The sequence below is a fragment of the Conger conger genome, chromosome 7 (genome assembly GCF_963514075.1).
Source record: "Conger conger chromosome 7, fConCon1.1, whole genome shotgun sequence".
Lineage (NCBI taxonomy): Eukaryota > Metazoa > Chordata > Actinopteri > Anguilliformes > Congridae > Conger > Conger conger.
The window spans coordinates 45231343-45246743 of NC_083766.1; the positions used below are offsets into that span (position 1 = coordinate 45231343).

The 15401-nt window shown below is 40.3% G+C and overlaps 2 protein-coding genes across 2 annotated transcripts in view; one reads left to right on the top strand and one right to left on the bottom strand.

The window, feature by feature from the left end:
* Window positions 1-13124, top strand: part of arhgap42a (Rho GTPase activating protein 42a) — a 130696-nt gene extending 117572 nt beyond the window's left edge. The window contains exon 25 of the transcript XR_009709219.1: window positions 13028-13124. The gene's annotated coding sequence lies outside the window, so the exon portion shown is untranslated. The remainder of the gene's footprint in view (window positions 1-13027) is intronic.
* LOC133133879 (progesterone receptor-like) overlaps window positions 5863-15401 on the bottom strand; it is a 31449-nt gene continuing 21910 nt past the window's right edge. The window contains exons 3-8 of the mRNA XM_061250151.1: window positions 13462-13578; window positions 10129-10440; window positions 9207-9351; window positions 8853-8983; window positions 7846-8003; window positions 5863-6018 (exon numbers count right to left, since the gene is read on the bottom strand). Coding sequence (XP_061106135.1) covers window positions 5863-6018; window positions 7846-8003; window positions 8853-8983; window positions 9207-9351; window positions 10129-10440; window positions 13462-13578 — 1019 coding nt within the window. The remainder of the gene's footprint in view (window positions 6019-7845; window positions 8004-8852; window positions 8984-9206; window positions 9352-10128; window positions 10441-13461; window positions 13579-15401) is intronic.

Here is a 15401-nt window from a genome sequence, read left to right on the forward strand (position 1 = left end):
GCCTTTATAAAAAGCGCTGTACAATTCATACTTCTCATTCACCCATTCATACACACACTCACACACCAATGGCGATTGGCTGTCATGCAAGGCACCGACCAGCTCATCAGGAGCAAATGGGGGTTAGGCGTTTTGCTCAGGGACACTTCGACACAGTTCGGTGGGGGATCGAACCGGCAACCCTCCGACTGCCAGACGACTGCTCTTACTGCCTGAGCCATGTCACACCCCCCAAAATTATATCATGCTCTGTGGCATGTATAAACTTCTGAGCAGGCCTAGTTGACTTTGAAAGAGGGTTAGATGCGATGTGGTCAGATGAGTCGTCCTTCACCATATTCTCGACAAGTGAGCGAGTACATGTGTGGCATACACCAATAGAAAGGTAGAGGCCTTAATCTTTGACCCCTAAAGTGAGGGGTTTCAGAGGCTCTGTTATGCTGTGGAGGGCATTTTCCTGGCATGGTTTGGGTCCTTTTGCCCCCTTAGAGGAAAGGGTCACTGAAAATGAATATAAAGTTATTCTGAGTGAACATTTTTATCCTATAATTAAACATTTATATCCTGATGGGAGTGTTCTGTTCCAGGATGACACATGCCCCCATCTACAGGGCACATGGGGTCACCAAATGGTTTTATGAGTATGTGAAACATAATTATGTGGTCCTCGCAGTCACCAGATCTCAGTTGAACACCTATGGGAGATTTTTGACTGATGTGTTAGACAGCGCTCTCCACCACCATCATTAAAACATCAAATGAGGGACAAAATGTTCTAAGAATTGTGTTCCATCCTTCCAGTAGAGTTCAAGAGACCTGTAGAATCTCCTGTAGAAGGCTAATTGAAGCTGTAAGCTGTTCTAACAGGATTTTTTTGAGAAGCAGGAAGAAGAAAAAATAGACCATGAAAAGGAAATATTCCAAGCTTATCAGTGTGTCAAAATGTCCTTATTTTTTGGGATATCTTTAAAACCCTTAATTTCGATGCTGTCCAATGTTTTTTTTTTTTTAAAGTACAACTGAACATACCAGGCTGAAAAGAATTATGCTTCCAGTCCAGTCATTGTCAAAAAATGACAAAGCAATACACATTACAAAACAAACACTGTCAGTTTATAATGCCATTTACAGTGGTGTGAAAAAGTGTTTGCCCCCTTCCTGATTTCTTATTTTTTTGCATGTTTGTCACACTTAAATGTTTCAGATCATCAAACAAATTTAAATATTAGTCAAAGACAACACAAGTAAACACAAAATGCAATTTTTAAAATGAAGGTTTTTATTATTAAGGGAGAAAAAACATCCAAACCTACATGACTCTGTGTGAAAAAGTGATTGCCCCCTAAACCTAATAACTGGTTGGGCCACCCTTAGCAGCAACAACTGCAATCAAGTGTTTGTGATAACTTGCAATGAGTCTCTTACAGCGCTGTGGAGGAATTTTGGCCCACTCATCTTTGCAGAATTGTTGTAATTCAGCCACATTGGAGGGTTTTCGAGCATGAACCGCCTTTTTAAGGTCATGCCACAGCATCTCAATAGGATTCAGGTCAAGACTTTGACTAGGCCACTCCAAAGTCTTCATTTTGTTTTTCTTCAGCCATTCAGAGGTGGACTTGCTGGTGTGTTTTGGATCATTGTCCTGCTGCAGAACCCAAGTTCGATTCAGCTTGAGGTCACGAACAGATGGCCAGACATTCTCCTTCAGGATTTTTTGGTAGACAGAAGAATTCATGGTTCCATTTATCACAGCAAGTCTTCCAGGTCCTGAAGCAGCAAAACAGCCCCAGACCATCACACTACCACCACCATATTTCACTGTTGGTATGATGTTCTTTTTCTGAAATGCGGTGTTACTTTTACGCCAGATGTCATGGGACACACACCTTCCAAAAAGTTCAACTTTTGTCTCGTCAGACCACAGAGTATTTTCCCAAAAGTCTTGGGGAACATCAAGATGTTTTCTGGCAAAATTGAGACGAGCCTTAATGTTCTTTTTGCTCAGCAGTGGTTTTCGTCTTGGAACTCTGCCATGCAGGCCATTTTTGCCCAGTCTCTTTCTTATGGTGGAGTCATGAACACTGACCTGCAGTGAGGCCTGCAGTTCTTTGGATGTTGTTGTGGGGTCTTTTGTGACCTCTTGGATGAATCGTCGCTGCGCTCTTGGGGTAATTTTGGTCGGCCGGCCACTCCTGGGAAGGTTCACCACTGTTCCATGTTGTTGCCATTTGTGGATAATGGCTCTCACTGTGGTTCGCTGGAGTCCCAAAGCTTTAGAAATGGCTTTATAACCTTTTCCAGACTGATAGATCTCAATTAATTTCTTTAGATCTCGGCATGATGTCTAGCTTTTGAGGATCATTTGGTCTACTTCACTTTGTCAGGCAGGTCCTATTTAAGTGATTTCTTGATTGAGAACAGGTGTGGCAGTAATCAGGCCTGGGTGTGGCTAGAGAAATTGAACTCAGGTTTGATAAACCACAGTTAAGTTATGTTTTAACAGGGGGGGCAATCACTTTTTCACACAGGGCCATGTAGGTTTGGATTTTTTTTCTCCCATAATAATAAAAACCTTCATTTAAAAACTGCATTTTGTGTTTACTTGTGTTGTCTTTGACTAATATTTAAATTTGTTTGATGATCTGAAACATTTAAGTGTGACAAACATGCAAAAAAATAAGAAATCAGGAAGGGGGCAAACACTTTTTCACACCACTGTAAATCATTACTTTGCTTTACAGTTACTTGGCAGATACTTCAACATGATTTGTTTTGTTGTACTTTTGGTATTAATCATTATCTTATCCTCTGAACCAATTTTGAAGCATGCATGCACACACACATAAAATAATGAGCCAGGCCATAGACCTTCAGCTGAAATAAATGCATCTTTTTGGGCCATATTTTCTGGCCGGCGTCTGCCATATTATGAGGTGGCGTGCTGTTGGTTTTGCATTTTCTGCATGATGCCTCTGGTAATTTCTCTGGTAAGACTTGCGGCACACAAAATAGGGAGGAGAGTTGCTGCTTGGGGTCAAGAGTGAGCAGCTCATTGCCAATTTGATGTAACGTATTGCAATTTTCCGATCAGACAGGTCACCCTTTCCACCAACCTGCTCAACCCAGGTCTAAGGCAAAAATTTCAGTTTTTGTGGATAGTATGCTGTACAGTTTGTCTTTGATATAATTAAATCCCACAAGCAGGAAAATGCATTGGTTTGTATTCTCATTGTAGACTGTGATCGCTCAGGTACGGTATTTCATTCTTTTTCTTATACCCGTCTGTAATGGGAAGAATGACATGATGCAACTTGAACAATCTTTTCATTTTAATCAGTGACTGTAGTTAAAATGATAGCTACAGTAGTGCTTACTGGCATAAATTACAGATAGACTGCATTTGTAAACTCCATTTGTTGATTAATCTGATATTTTGCAACAATTTCTCTATTGACATAACATGTAAAATTAGTAATATGTAATAAATGTAATATCAATGTATATGTGAAGACATAATTACCTTTTGTTTTAAACAAGCAATGATCATTAAACCTACTACGATAAGGTTACTACCAACATCAATGAGCAGTTTATCTTGCTAAACTGCACAATGTTTCCAATTTATGCCAGTACTGTACTGTATATGCAAGCTGCATTTAATTAATTAGTCTTCTAGCATATCTTCCTTGCTTATATCATCCGGTTGTGCTCAATGTCAAAGAGGCCAATAAACAACAAGACTTGTTATTATTATTTATTATTATGAGGGCCAGCTACGTTGATGGGTAACCTAAAGTCAAGTCCAAGTATTTGTCAAATTCAAATAAGCAAGGAAAAAGTTGTATATGCCTGATCTTAATGGTAATAAACATAGTTAATTTGATTAGATATGAATGAATCAAGGTGCAACACACAATAATACTGATTTTTTTTTTGGAGCATAATACATCCCATTTTCCACCTGCAATATGAACCTTGATCTGTGCACTTGACTTTGGAAAATTGCTATGCCAGTACACCATGGACCTCACCAGGTGACTGCGTCAATGCACTGTGCAATGTTCATTCCGGAAAATATGGCCCTTAGTCTTCAGACATTGAAAGGTTTTTTCTCTCTGATCCTCACAAAAAACATCATTCAGGTTCCCAAACCATGCAAGTCTGTGCTCTCAAACTCAGTAGTCTGTCTCCACTTAGTCTGAGACACCCCATTTCAATCAATTGTTATTAACAAAGCATGTCACAGTACTAATAATATTACTAAGAGAACAAACTACCTTTCTTTTCAGTGATAAATTGTTTCCTCATTTTCTAACCATAAAGTGAAATCATTCTGGTTTTAGTATCCAAGACACCCACAAAATGTTCGCAATGAGCAGTGACGTACAGTACTGTGCAAAAAGTCTTAGGCACCTTATAACATTCTGTATAGATAAGATTCTTTCGAAAATAATTCAATTAAAGGTCCTAAATAAACATTCTATACATTTTAGATTACATTTTAGTAGTTTGGCAGAATAGTTAAAAACTGAATCAAATCAATATTTTTTGTGGCCAACACGGTCCTGCAGTTCTATAAGACAGTCAGCAGGGAGGTTGTTCCAAGCATGTTTGAGAACTTGCCACAGTTCTTCTGCAGACTTTGGTTGGATCCTTGCTTCTGATCTCAGACAGCCTTGATCAAGTGTTTATGTAAAAAGTAATCAATTGCTTATAGTAATATGTTACTTTTTTCAAATTAAATATAAAAATGTCGAATCAAGGTAATGTCAGTGTCCTTTTCATGGCAAGCGTCCAACGAACCCCTAAAAACTCACAATAATCTGTATCCACTCAAAAACAAAAAATATTTTCAGTGAGAAAATAAATCTACCACTTCCATTATGTTTGAGCTTTTTTACCTTTATTTTAGTAACATTTACTCTAATTTTGACTCTTAAGTAAAAAGGGTTCTTGAAAAGGAAATAGTAACCATTTTATTTTGGGTATGTCATTTTCAAGCTTGTGTTAAGAAAAGGGGGCAATACTTAATGGGTTAGAGTGCAGACTGTCAGCTTTAATTTGAGAGTATCCACATCCATATCGGGCAATCCATTTAATTACATCCATTTTTATACATAGTCCCCCCATTATAGGGGACCAAAAGTAATTGGATAGTTGGGTTCTCAGCTATTTCTGTTTTGGTAGGTTTGCACTTGTATCATTTGTGCTGGAGTACAGAGCCTAAAGGAACAGGTTGTACCACTGTCCAAATATTACAGACTGCACTGAATATGCACTTACTTAAAGGCATATTGAACTTTGTTTGAACATGATATTGCACAGCTACCTGGCTTGAATATGAGTTCTACTTTTCATGCTCATCGTCATGACTTTATCCAGTGGTCAGCAACTGATGAATGGAGAATTACGTTTTCTCTCCATTCACTCCCATTGCATGGGGAAACATGTCTCAAAAGCATACTCTTAGCACATAACACAACTAAACATTTGAAAAGAAAAAAAAGCTCAGTTCAGGATACTTTGGATATGGATGAAGATCCAGTAAAAAAATTTAAAAAAGTTTCAAACCTTCTATTCTGGATGACGTGATTTTATACATCAGCTGTGTTGTTGTTTATGTGCTTTTGAGACCTGAGGGGTGTTTCACAAAGCTGGATATGTAGGTTGAGAAGCAAATCACAGTAAACTAACAACAGATCAACAGGGTTCTCAAAAGGTATCAAAAGGCTTTTGGCCCAGGCTCAAATAGGCAGATTAAGTTAGTTTAGGAGGTTTATATTTAGCAACTGATAATTATGCAAAAACATACATCATGTCACTGGGGAAATCGTTTTGTGAAAATCTGGCAATTTTGCAGCTTCATTTGGTGTGAAAAAGAAGGGGTTTCACCATGCCAGCGAGTACCCGAGGCAGCTGAGAGGCGATGACCTCTGACATCATCTCAGGGAACTCTACCCGCATGGCATCCGCTTGAATGAAGGTGCTCAGGCAGTACAGGTGGAGCTTCTTCACAATCTGGACCAGATATAAAAAAAGTACATTTCACTGTTTACTGGCTACTAGCAAGAGTTGTATTACAGACCACTATTCATCATAGGCAACACTATTTAATAAGCTTTTGTATTTTAACCCCTATGTGCATCCCATGCATCCTTTGATTGCTCAACTCTGACATTCAGTGCTCCTACAACCAAACCATGAATGGAAGCAACAAACTGTGCTCTGGCTTTATTAGTAGAGGATACATGACAACTATGCCAAATATGGAGTAATTTCATTTTTGGGTGAATTGGCACCCCTTACCTAGTCTCAACCGCAACTGGTGTGACACATTGGACAACAGCGTCAATCTGGGAATTGATTAAAATATTCTTTCAACACCACAAATTTGTATTTTGTCATAGCAGCAAGATATAGGAGTGCCAATAATTGTGGACCCTGTTTTTTGGAGAAATTCTTTTTTATTTTTGAAAATCGTAAGACTTGGTTTATTCCAATGAATCATTAATAAAGCACACTGCTTTAGACATGTTGGAAAATAAGGCTTATGTTAATAACTATTATTTTTTAGTTTACAGCATTTTTTGTGCATATTTGCCAATAATTCTGGAGCCTGCTATATGTTTGAACATAAGATATAGATTATTATCCGTGTTGTTTACTAAATACAACCTTTTTATTCCTTCATTTTTATCAAGGGTGCCAATAGAAAGGTACAATAAAATAGTCAATGGACAACTGAGCATTGTTGAAAACACATGTCCGCAATCAGCCAAACTAAATACAGACAGGGGTTATCAATAGGGGATGGTACAGCAAACTTTATAATGCCTCAATGAACCATCATGCTATGGTTTTTCCACCATTTAGAATTTTCTTTAAAACATCTCCGCCTAGACCATTTGACCGTTCAGAAATATCCCTGCTTAAGTTGATTGGACAAACAGAATGGCTGCTACCAGCCAATGACATTTAAGGCCATGGTACAATTTCACTTAAGGACTATAACTAAAAATATTTATGTATCAACATGTATATAAAATGGCCACAATAACTGCCAAAGGGTTTGACGTACAGCTATATGGCTCTCCTGAGTATTAGCCCAATTAAATCACATGGTGTCTTCTTCTTGTAGTGAACCATCCAGGTGGTCTCATTGAGATCAAGACTTCTTTTTCAAGAGCGACCCGTTACAGCAAAAACTGTAATCTTTATTGATTTTTTATATCTCAAAAACACACTACCCATAACATTAACAGACAGAAAAAGTCAAGGTAGTCAAATAAAACATGTCCAAGCATCACGAACAAAACAACCGTATAGAACATACACTCAGTGATCACTTTATTAGGCATTTATTGGACTAGTCTTTTGCTGCTGTAGCCTATCCACTTAAGAGGTTTGACACATTGTGTGTTCAGAGATGCTCTTCTGCATACCACTGTTGTAGTGTGTGGTTATTTGCATTACTGTCACCTTCCTGTCAGCTTTGACCAGTCTGACCATTCTCTGCTAACTCCCAGGAGATCAGCAATTTCTGAGATACTCAAACCACCAACAATCATGGCACCAACAATTATTCCGCGGTGAAAGTCACTTCGATTACATTTCTTCCCTATTCCGACATTTGGTCTGAAAAACAGCTGAACCTCTTGACCACATCTGCATGCTTTCATGCACTTAATTGCTGCCACATGATTGGCTGATTAAACATTTGCATTAACAAGCTGGTGTACAGGTCCCCAGTTTTTCCCAAAGCACATGGGTGAGTCTTAATCTTGGCACAGTGGTACAAGGTGCTTATGATTATTATTATCATCATCATTATTAACTGGGACCTACATCATGCATGTGGTCCATCAGCTTGGTCAGGTGGTAGAAACGCTGGGAGCAGGCAACCATGCCATTCTCCCGCAGTTGAATTGCCTTGGTGAGCTCATGGATGTAGCTCTGCCTCATCTCATCAAACTGTGACTGGCTCTTCAGCCCCTCCAGAGGCACTTTGAGGGAAAAACAGAACAGCAGAAACTGTTTATTTGTTGTGTGTAATTAAATTGTTAAATATCTTATTAATTGTTTAGTTGTCACAAAACCAAGGTCCTGTATTGTCCCTTGCTACGTGGGCTATAAATGAATTGAAGGTCTTATGAAAACACTGCGGAAGTATCAAAATGCTCCATCCACAAATAAATTCACACACTGTGCATTTAAATGTAGGGAGAACTAATCCAAGCGCTTGGGACAGTTTTCAGTTAGTTGGAGCTAGCCAGCCAATCAGAACAGAGGTCTGCTGATGTCGATGAGCCTTAAAGACACAATCACTATAACAGCTTGTACTTGGCAAAACTCATGAGATGTTTGAAGGACAGGTGTTTTGTTTTGTTCAATTACTTTTGTTGTTATTGTTTTTTTATTTATTTATGACAAAGTCCTGCCATGTACATATTTAGGCTTCTTTTAAAACATTTCTGCTTTGTGTGTTTTCTGTAATTTTTCTGTTAATTTGGTTTATTCTGTTCATCAGCTCTATCATTTTTAAGTGGGCTCACATTACCACCAAAAATCTTTCAACAATTATTTCATGTCTGTAAGGATTGAGGCCTCAGAAATCACTCATCACAGCTGCTAAGTAATAAATGCCTTCCCTCCCCTACACTCAAGGACAGCATGTTCCTGGTTTATCTCAAATCATATGATTTCCTTTTTTGTGTTTGTAGGAAGATGAAAGATGTGTCACACTTGTTTTTGTGTCACACTGAGGCCAGGTCAGGCTCAGAATTGTGGGGAAGGGTGAGTTGGGAGACGGGGCTTCTATTTCAATGAGATACAAACGGCTTCTAAAGACCTACCCGTGTTGAGCAATAGCAAGACCTTCATACACAGAAACTCCTCCTTGGTCACCTGGAGGTTGGCAAACTCTTGAGGGATGAACTGCATGGCCAGGCACAGGTCACAGATTGGAGACCTCCTCATATACTCTCTGGAAATAAGAAATAAGAAAAAAAAAGAAGAAATGACAAAACAAGTCACCATTTGAGACATCAGAAGGTTCATGGAATGATGTCCAGTGTTAACTGTGAAGGAGTAGCTCTAATTGAATACATATGGTCGTTAAGACAATTTTGATGTGCAGTATTGCAAAACATTCCGACAGTTGATGGCACAATGTTTGTTTGGATGTACAGTATGGATTCACTACTTACTCGTTGAGAATGAGGTCAGGTGCAAAGTACAGGTATTCACTGGTGACATTTTGGAAAGACCGCCAACCCAAAGAGAACACCATCAAGCTCATCCAGGAGTACTGGATCAGAGCCATTTGGTCATTGATATGTAAACTGCGGAAACCTTTTCAAACCAGAAATACACAAGAAAACCATTGTTTGTTTTTTTTTACCACTTTTTTTTTTTTACCACTCAGCGCAGTTCCAGCACCGTGATTTCTAATGAAACCCTTGATATAGAACCCTTGCAACAGAAAAAGCATTTCACAAATGTGTATATTTTTTCCATTAAATTTGGCATAATATGGTTGAGATCAACAGATGTGACACAAGGCTCATTTTAGTCAGTGCTTTGTGCTTTGATTTTCAGATCTAATATCAGTGTAAGCATAATATAGCTAAGGGGGGAAAGGGAACACTTTGGACAATGTATTTGTTTGAGGATCCAGACTTCAAAGTGGAAATATCAAATGACTAACTCAACTTACCATGCCCTGTTGTTCTCAAGCAGTGATAACAATCACATTACAATCTATAAAGTGCTTCCTCACTACTGGGAGGACATGAAAGGCAGATGTCATGCATAGCCTGACAGAGACTTTGGTTGGGGTATAGACATGACTGTGATCTGGGTGCAACCCGGAGGGGTGTGGGCAATAGGGAAGTGAATGTGAGGAGATTAGAGCATGAAGACGGCTGTGATCTTGGCATGGTCCAAGTGGGGTTGGTGGGCTCGGTAGAAAGTATGGGGGTGACTGGATAGCACAGACAATTGCAGGGGTGCAGGAATCTGGACCTTGAGAGATGTTCGGGGGGGGGGGTTGAGAGGTTTTGGAGGGGGGAAGTGGTGTGAATGCTATTATCCTGCAGGGATTTTCCCGGGGGGGTGTGGGGGTCTTACCTGGTAATGACTTGGACCACTTCACAATTCTCAGCAGCTGCCTCTCACACAAGCGGTTGAGGCTGTTGAGCAGTATATTGGGCATATCAGGCTGGGAGTTGTCATAACCAGAGTACACCACCTCAGGCTCAATGCTTTCCAGCACGCTGATGAGGTGGGGGGACAGGTGCAGCTCCCTGACCCCTGGTGGGCAGCCCAGGGGCATCAGGGCCTGGCTGTCACCAGAGAGCCTCGGAGGGGCCAGGGGGTAGGCCACAAGGGCTTGGGTCAGCCCTGCTGCCTTCAGAGCCCCCAGCTTCTTCAGCTTCCGACCTGGGTCAGCAACAGAGGCAGGATGATTAATGATGTTCTCAAGGCATGAGTAAAACTGTAAAACATGAATAAAAGCTTCTTGTTTTTCCTCCTCAACGCTTTCACTGTATAGACAATGGCACTGTGTTTTCGCTTTTTGTTTGAAAAAAACTTTTTATTTTTCCTTTTGGTTTTTCTTCTCCCGAAGGGTTCAGTCACATCAAAAATCAGATAAACCAGCTTACATCTACCCCTGCATAAAAAAACTGCTGAATATCACATTTATGACTGCTGAATATAAATATTTTTATTCACAGCAGTAAAATACTGCCTAATGTCTTGCTTTCACCACAAATGCCAATGTATTCTTGTCCTTGCTTGACAAATTCTCCAAAAATTTGACAATAAATTTTATTAGATTTATTAAAGAACTCTATTTTCTGGCTGGTGTATGGCGCATGGTGGAGGTGCTGTTCCGGGTGTGACAGGGAAGCTCAAGTAGCGCACTGTAATTTTGATGTCAGGGTGACAGCCTACGCCACCAAACTGCTGAGACCAGGTCAATGGCACAAGTCGCAATCCAGCATATGGTGAGTTGCTCTTTTCAGGGCTTTCCAAATTAATGTGTGCATGATCATGACCTATTTGCCAATCAACTATTCTTCTGGATGCTGTTCCAATTTGACTTTGATATAGAAACATGCATACTTCGCATTTATTGTTAATTTTTAATTTTTAAAATAGATTCCTATATTTATTTCTGTTTTTAATGGTTATATCCTTATACTATGGTCCCGATGGTAGTTTCTTGCACCCATCTGAAATGAGTAGAATGAAAATAAATGGAACTTGAACCTGAATAATCTTTTTGTTTACTTGACTGTATTGAAAATGATGGCTACAAACCTGTACAAGCTAGCTACATTAACTGCATTAGTGATCTCTTCCCAAGTTAATTTAACATCCTTTTTTTGTTCCTTACTTTGGGTAAAAGCATCTGCAAAATGAAATGTAATGTAGCATCACTTGACATCACTCAATATCGAAAAGGCATATTATTGTTTAGGATACACTATTAGGTAGCCTGAAAAAAAGTTAATGCGTGGATCATGCTATCTGCCATTTGGATATATTATGGGTTCTATACCATTGGAGGCAAAACAATGACCAAGGAGATAATCACCTCCTCATACATGATAGCAGGAATTGCCCTCCAAGGCTTACACTTTTTCCCCTTTAAAGGAGATCAGTCAGTTTAATTTAAGTAAGCCATACCATTGGTGTGAATTAGTGATGGACTAATGCATTATAATTTCATATTTTGTTTGTGCAAGAGTCGAGCCATTTTATTGTGATTTTTACTGCTTTTATTTGGTTTAATAAAACTTCTAGATACAGTTGTCATTAATTCATAATTTTAGAATTGTACTATTTAGCTATGTGGCTATTACACCACAGGATTAAATGGGAAATTAGAACTTGGCCATAATAATTATACAAGTTAGGTAAGTATTTTTTATTGCAATGTATGTATTAGAAAATTTTAACAAATTCAAAAAAAAAGTCACAGCCCCACTCTGCAGCTCTTGCACAAGAACATCAGTTTCATTATAGGAGAAGCGTATTCTGATAATATCCTTGTCTTCCACTGTAGTGAAATACCACGGAAATTGGCAGTACATCAGACACAAAGTGCACAGTTCTCAGGAAAAGAAAAGAGGTCATTTGTGTGGAAATGATTCAATCCAGCAGCAGCACACACACTGATAATATATTTGGCCTAACCCAGCCGTGTGTGCCCTGCACTATGAGCTATATGTTCCTCACCTTGTCGCAAAAAATATTTAAATTCAGTAGCCATGTCCACAGCATTCAGTAATTCAGTAGTGTGCCCGTGTGCTATGCCATTGACTGCACTCATGTGCCCTGCACCATTGATTTGGGAAGATATAACAGATAACAAAATCATTCTCTGACATAACACACAAGGAGAATCTCTGGGATAATGAACAGAAGGCATGTAGACAAAAGGTATATGCTCAATTGCTAGGCTCTTACTGGTAACTCTTAGCAGTCATAGCAATATTTCACATTAACTGTTCAGTTTTTGTATTTTATCATCTAGTAAACGTCAATAGATTGTCATGTTGCTGTATTCATTAGCAGTCTGAACCTGGTGAAAGACTGATGTCCAGTCCTTCAAAGCCTTTAATTGACTGGATGCATGAGATATTTTTCCACCAGAACTGTCATTAATTTTAATTTCACAATAAATATTAAGTTTGATGTTGAATTAACAAGAAAAACAATAGAAAGGATGGAGCTTATAACTGTATGGCTTCATTCACATCTCATATTCACTTAAGCTTTTATGCAGAGGTGGTAATACAAGTAATAATTAAGGTTTGTCATTCATTTTTTGTTCTGTCCTGTCAGGCATTAAAATATTACTAGAACATGAATGCCAGGTGAGAGTTTGTACCTTGTTTGAATGTTTGTGTCATTCAGTAGCTATAACACAGTGCCATTATCCCTCAGTTGTCCTTGAGGCCTTAGTCATCGGCAAATCTTTCTTTAAAGGTCTTTTCTCTCCCTCCTGCCTCCACAGGTGGGGAGTACACCACTTAGAGGAGAGACACGAGGAGGCATTCATCTGGTGCCACAAGGAGCTGGGTCACCCTGCTCCTCTGGCTCCTCTCCACATTAAACACCATGCCAATGAATGCTGCCTCCATTGCTGCCAGTCTTAAGACATGCCTTATTACACAGCGCTGACCTGCTCCTGCCTGTTTACCCACCACCGCAGAGAGCACAGCTATAAAACCTGAATGAAAAGTGTGGGGACGGAGCGTTCCGCTAATGTTGCACAACTGAGGCACTGAACCAAAGCCAAAGTCAAGGCTATAAAAAATGAAAGGCTTTGTTCTTCCGAGGCTGCTTGGAAACATGAACCTTGTTTTCAAAATGACTTCAGCCTAATGCTTTTGATACTTTCAAGAGTTCAGTGACAAACCTTAGACAAAAAATAAGAATTCTGGGTACCTCCCAATATCATTCCTGCCTGGTAGCATTTTCTGAGGCGACAGGCAGGACAGTTTTTCCTACGGATCTTGTCCACAATGCAGTCATTCCGTCCAGCACACAGGTAGTTATGATGGCCTGTTTGGAACAATAAGTACAGTTGAGAATTTATGTTAATAAAAAAAAAATTGCATCAGAAGAGAAAACAAGTGTTATTGTTGAAGGCCCAGTTTTAAAGTGTTGAAATTTGGTGATGATCAGGGTGATTTGTCTGAACATGATCCAAGATTATGGACATGGTGGAAAGTAATTTGAATTTGTATCAGGTGGGAATTTGAGCTTAGTTTTCATTAAATTTTTTACACTTTCACGCAAGCCCAATAGTGGCCATGGTGCCAGCATCCTGAGACTGCTCCCCTCAGACATTCAGTGCTCCAGCAACAAAACTATGAGTGGAAGCAACAAACTCTGTGTCATAGCGTCATTAGTAAGGAATACATGACAAGTAAATCAAATACATAGTTTGCAAACACCATCATTGTTGCATAGTTTGGCCAGTTAACAAGCACCCCCTGCCCAGTCTCATCTGCAACTACCGTGACACATTGGACAAGGGCGTTTCTGAGTATGCACTGTAGGATACATAATAACACCACCACAAATTTCTATTCTCTTATTACATTACATTACATTACATGGCATTTAGCAGACGCTCTTATCCAGACCGACGTACAACAAAGTGCAAATCAAACACAAGAACAAGTGCAAAGAGGACCTGAGAGGACAGTACAGTTCCGAGTCCTATGGTAAACATACAGAAAATCAGAACCCTTGAAGAGTACAATCAACTCTCAAACTAGCATACCACAGTTGGCAGCTAGAATACAACAATACAACAGCCAATAAAAACAACAATATCTATACATAAGTGCCATTACAGTCTAAGGCTAATCATGGTGGTGAGTTGGGGAGGGAAAGGTGTAGCCTGAAGAGATGGGTCTTCAGACTGCGCTTGAAGGAGGTCATTCCACCACCGTGGGACCAGGACAGACAGCAGTCGTGAGCGTGAAGTGCAGGTGTGGCAAGGGGGAGGCGCCAGACAGCACAAAGTGGCAGAACGGAGGGGTCTTGTTGGTGTATAGGTCTTGATAAGGGATTGAATATATACAGGGGCTGATCCTTTAACTGCCTGGTATGCGAGCACCAAAGTTTTAAATTTGATGCGAGCCATAACAGGCAGCCAGTGGAGGTTGCTGAGCAGGGGGGTGACATGTGAATGTCTGGGAACATTGAATACCAGACGGGCTGCATCATTCTGGATCAGTTGTAGGGGTCTGATGGCAGATGCTGGAAGGCAAGCCAGCAGAGAATTGCACTAGTCCAGGCGGGACAGGACCATTGCTTGTACAAGGAGCTGAGTGGAGTAGGTGGTGAGAAAGGGTCGGATTCTCTGGATGTTGTACAGGAAGAACCTGCACACCTGGGTCACCGTAGCGATGTTCTCGGAGATTACCTCCGTCTTACCTGGGTTGAGCTTTAGATGGTGGTTGCCCATCCAGCTCTGGATGTCTCTCAGGCAGGCGGAGATAAGGGTAGAGACCTGTGTGTCTGATGGGGGGGGAAGGAGAGAAAGAGTTGGGTGTCATCGGCATAACAATGATAGGAGATGCCATGAGCAGAGATAACGGGGCCAAGGGATCTCGTGTAAATGGAGAAGAGGAGGGCTCCGAGGACTGAGCCCTGGGGGACTCTTGTAATAAGGGGGCAAGGGGTTGCCACTCCTCCAGCCCAGGACACCTGGGAGGACCGGCCAGAGAGATAAGATTTGATCCACTCTAAAGCTGTGCCACAGATCCCTGTAGATGCCAGGGAGGCTAAGAGGATGGAGTGGTTGACCGTGTCGAACGCTGCAGAGAGGTCAAGAAGGATCGGGACAGAGGAGAGAGAGGTTGCTTGTGCAG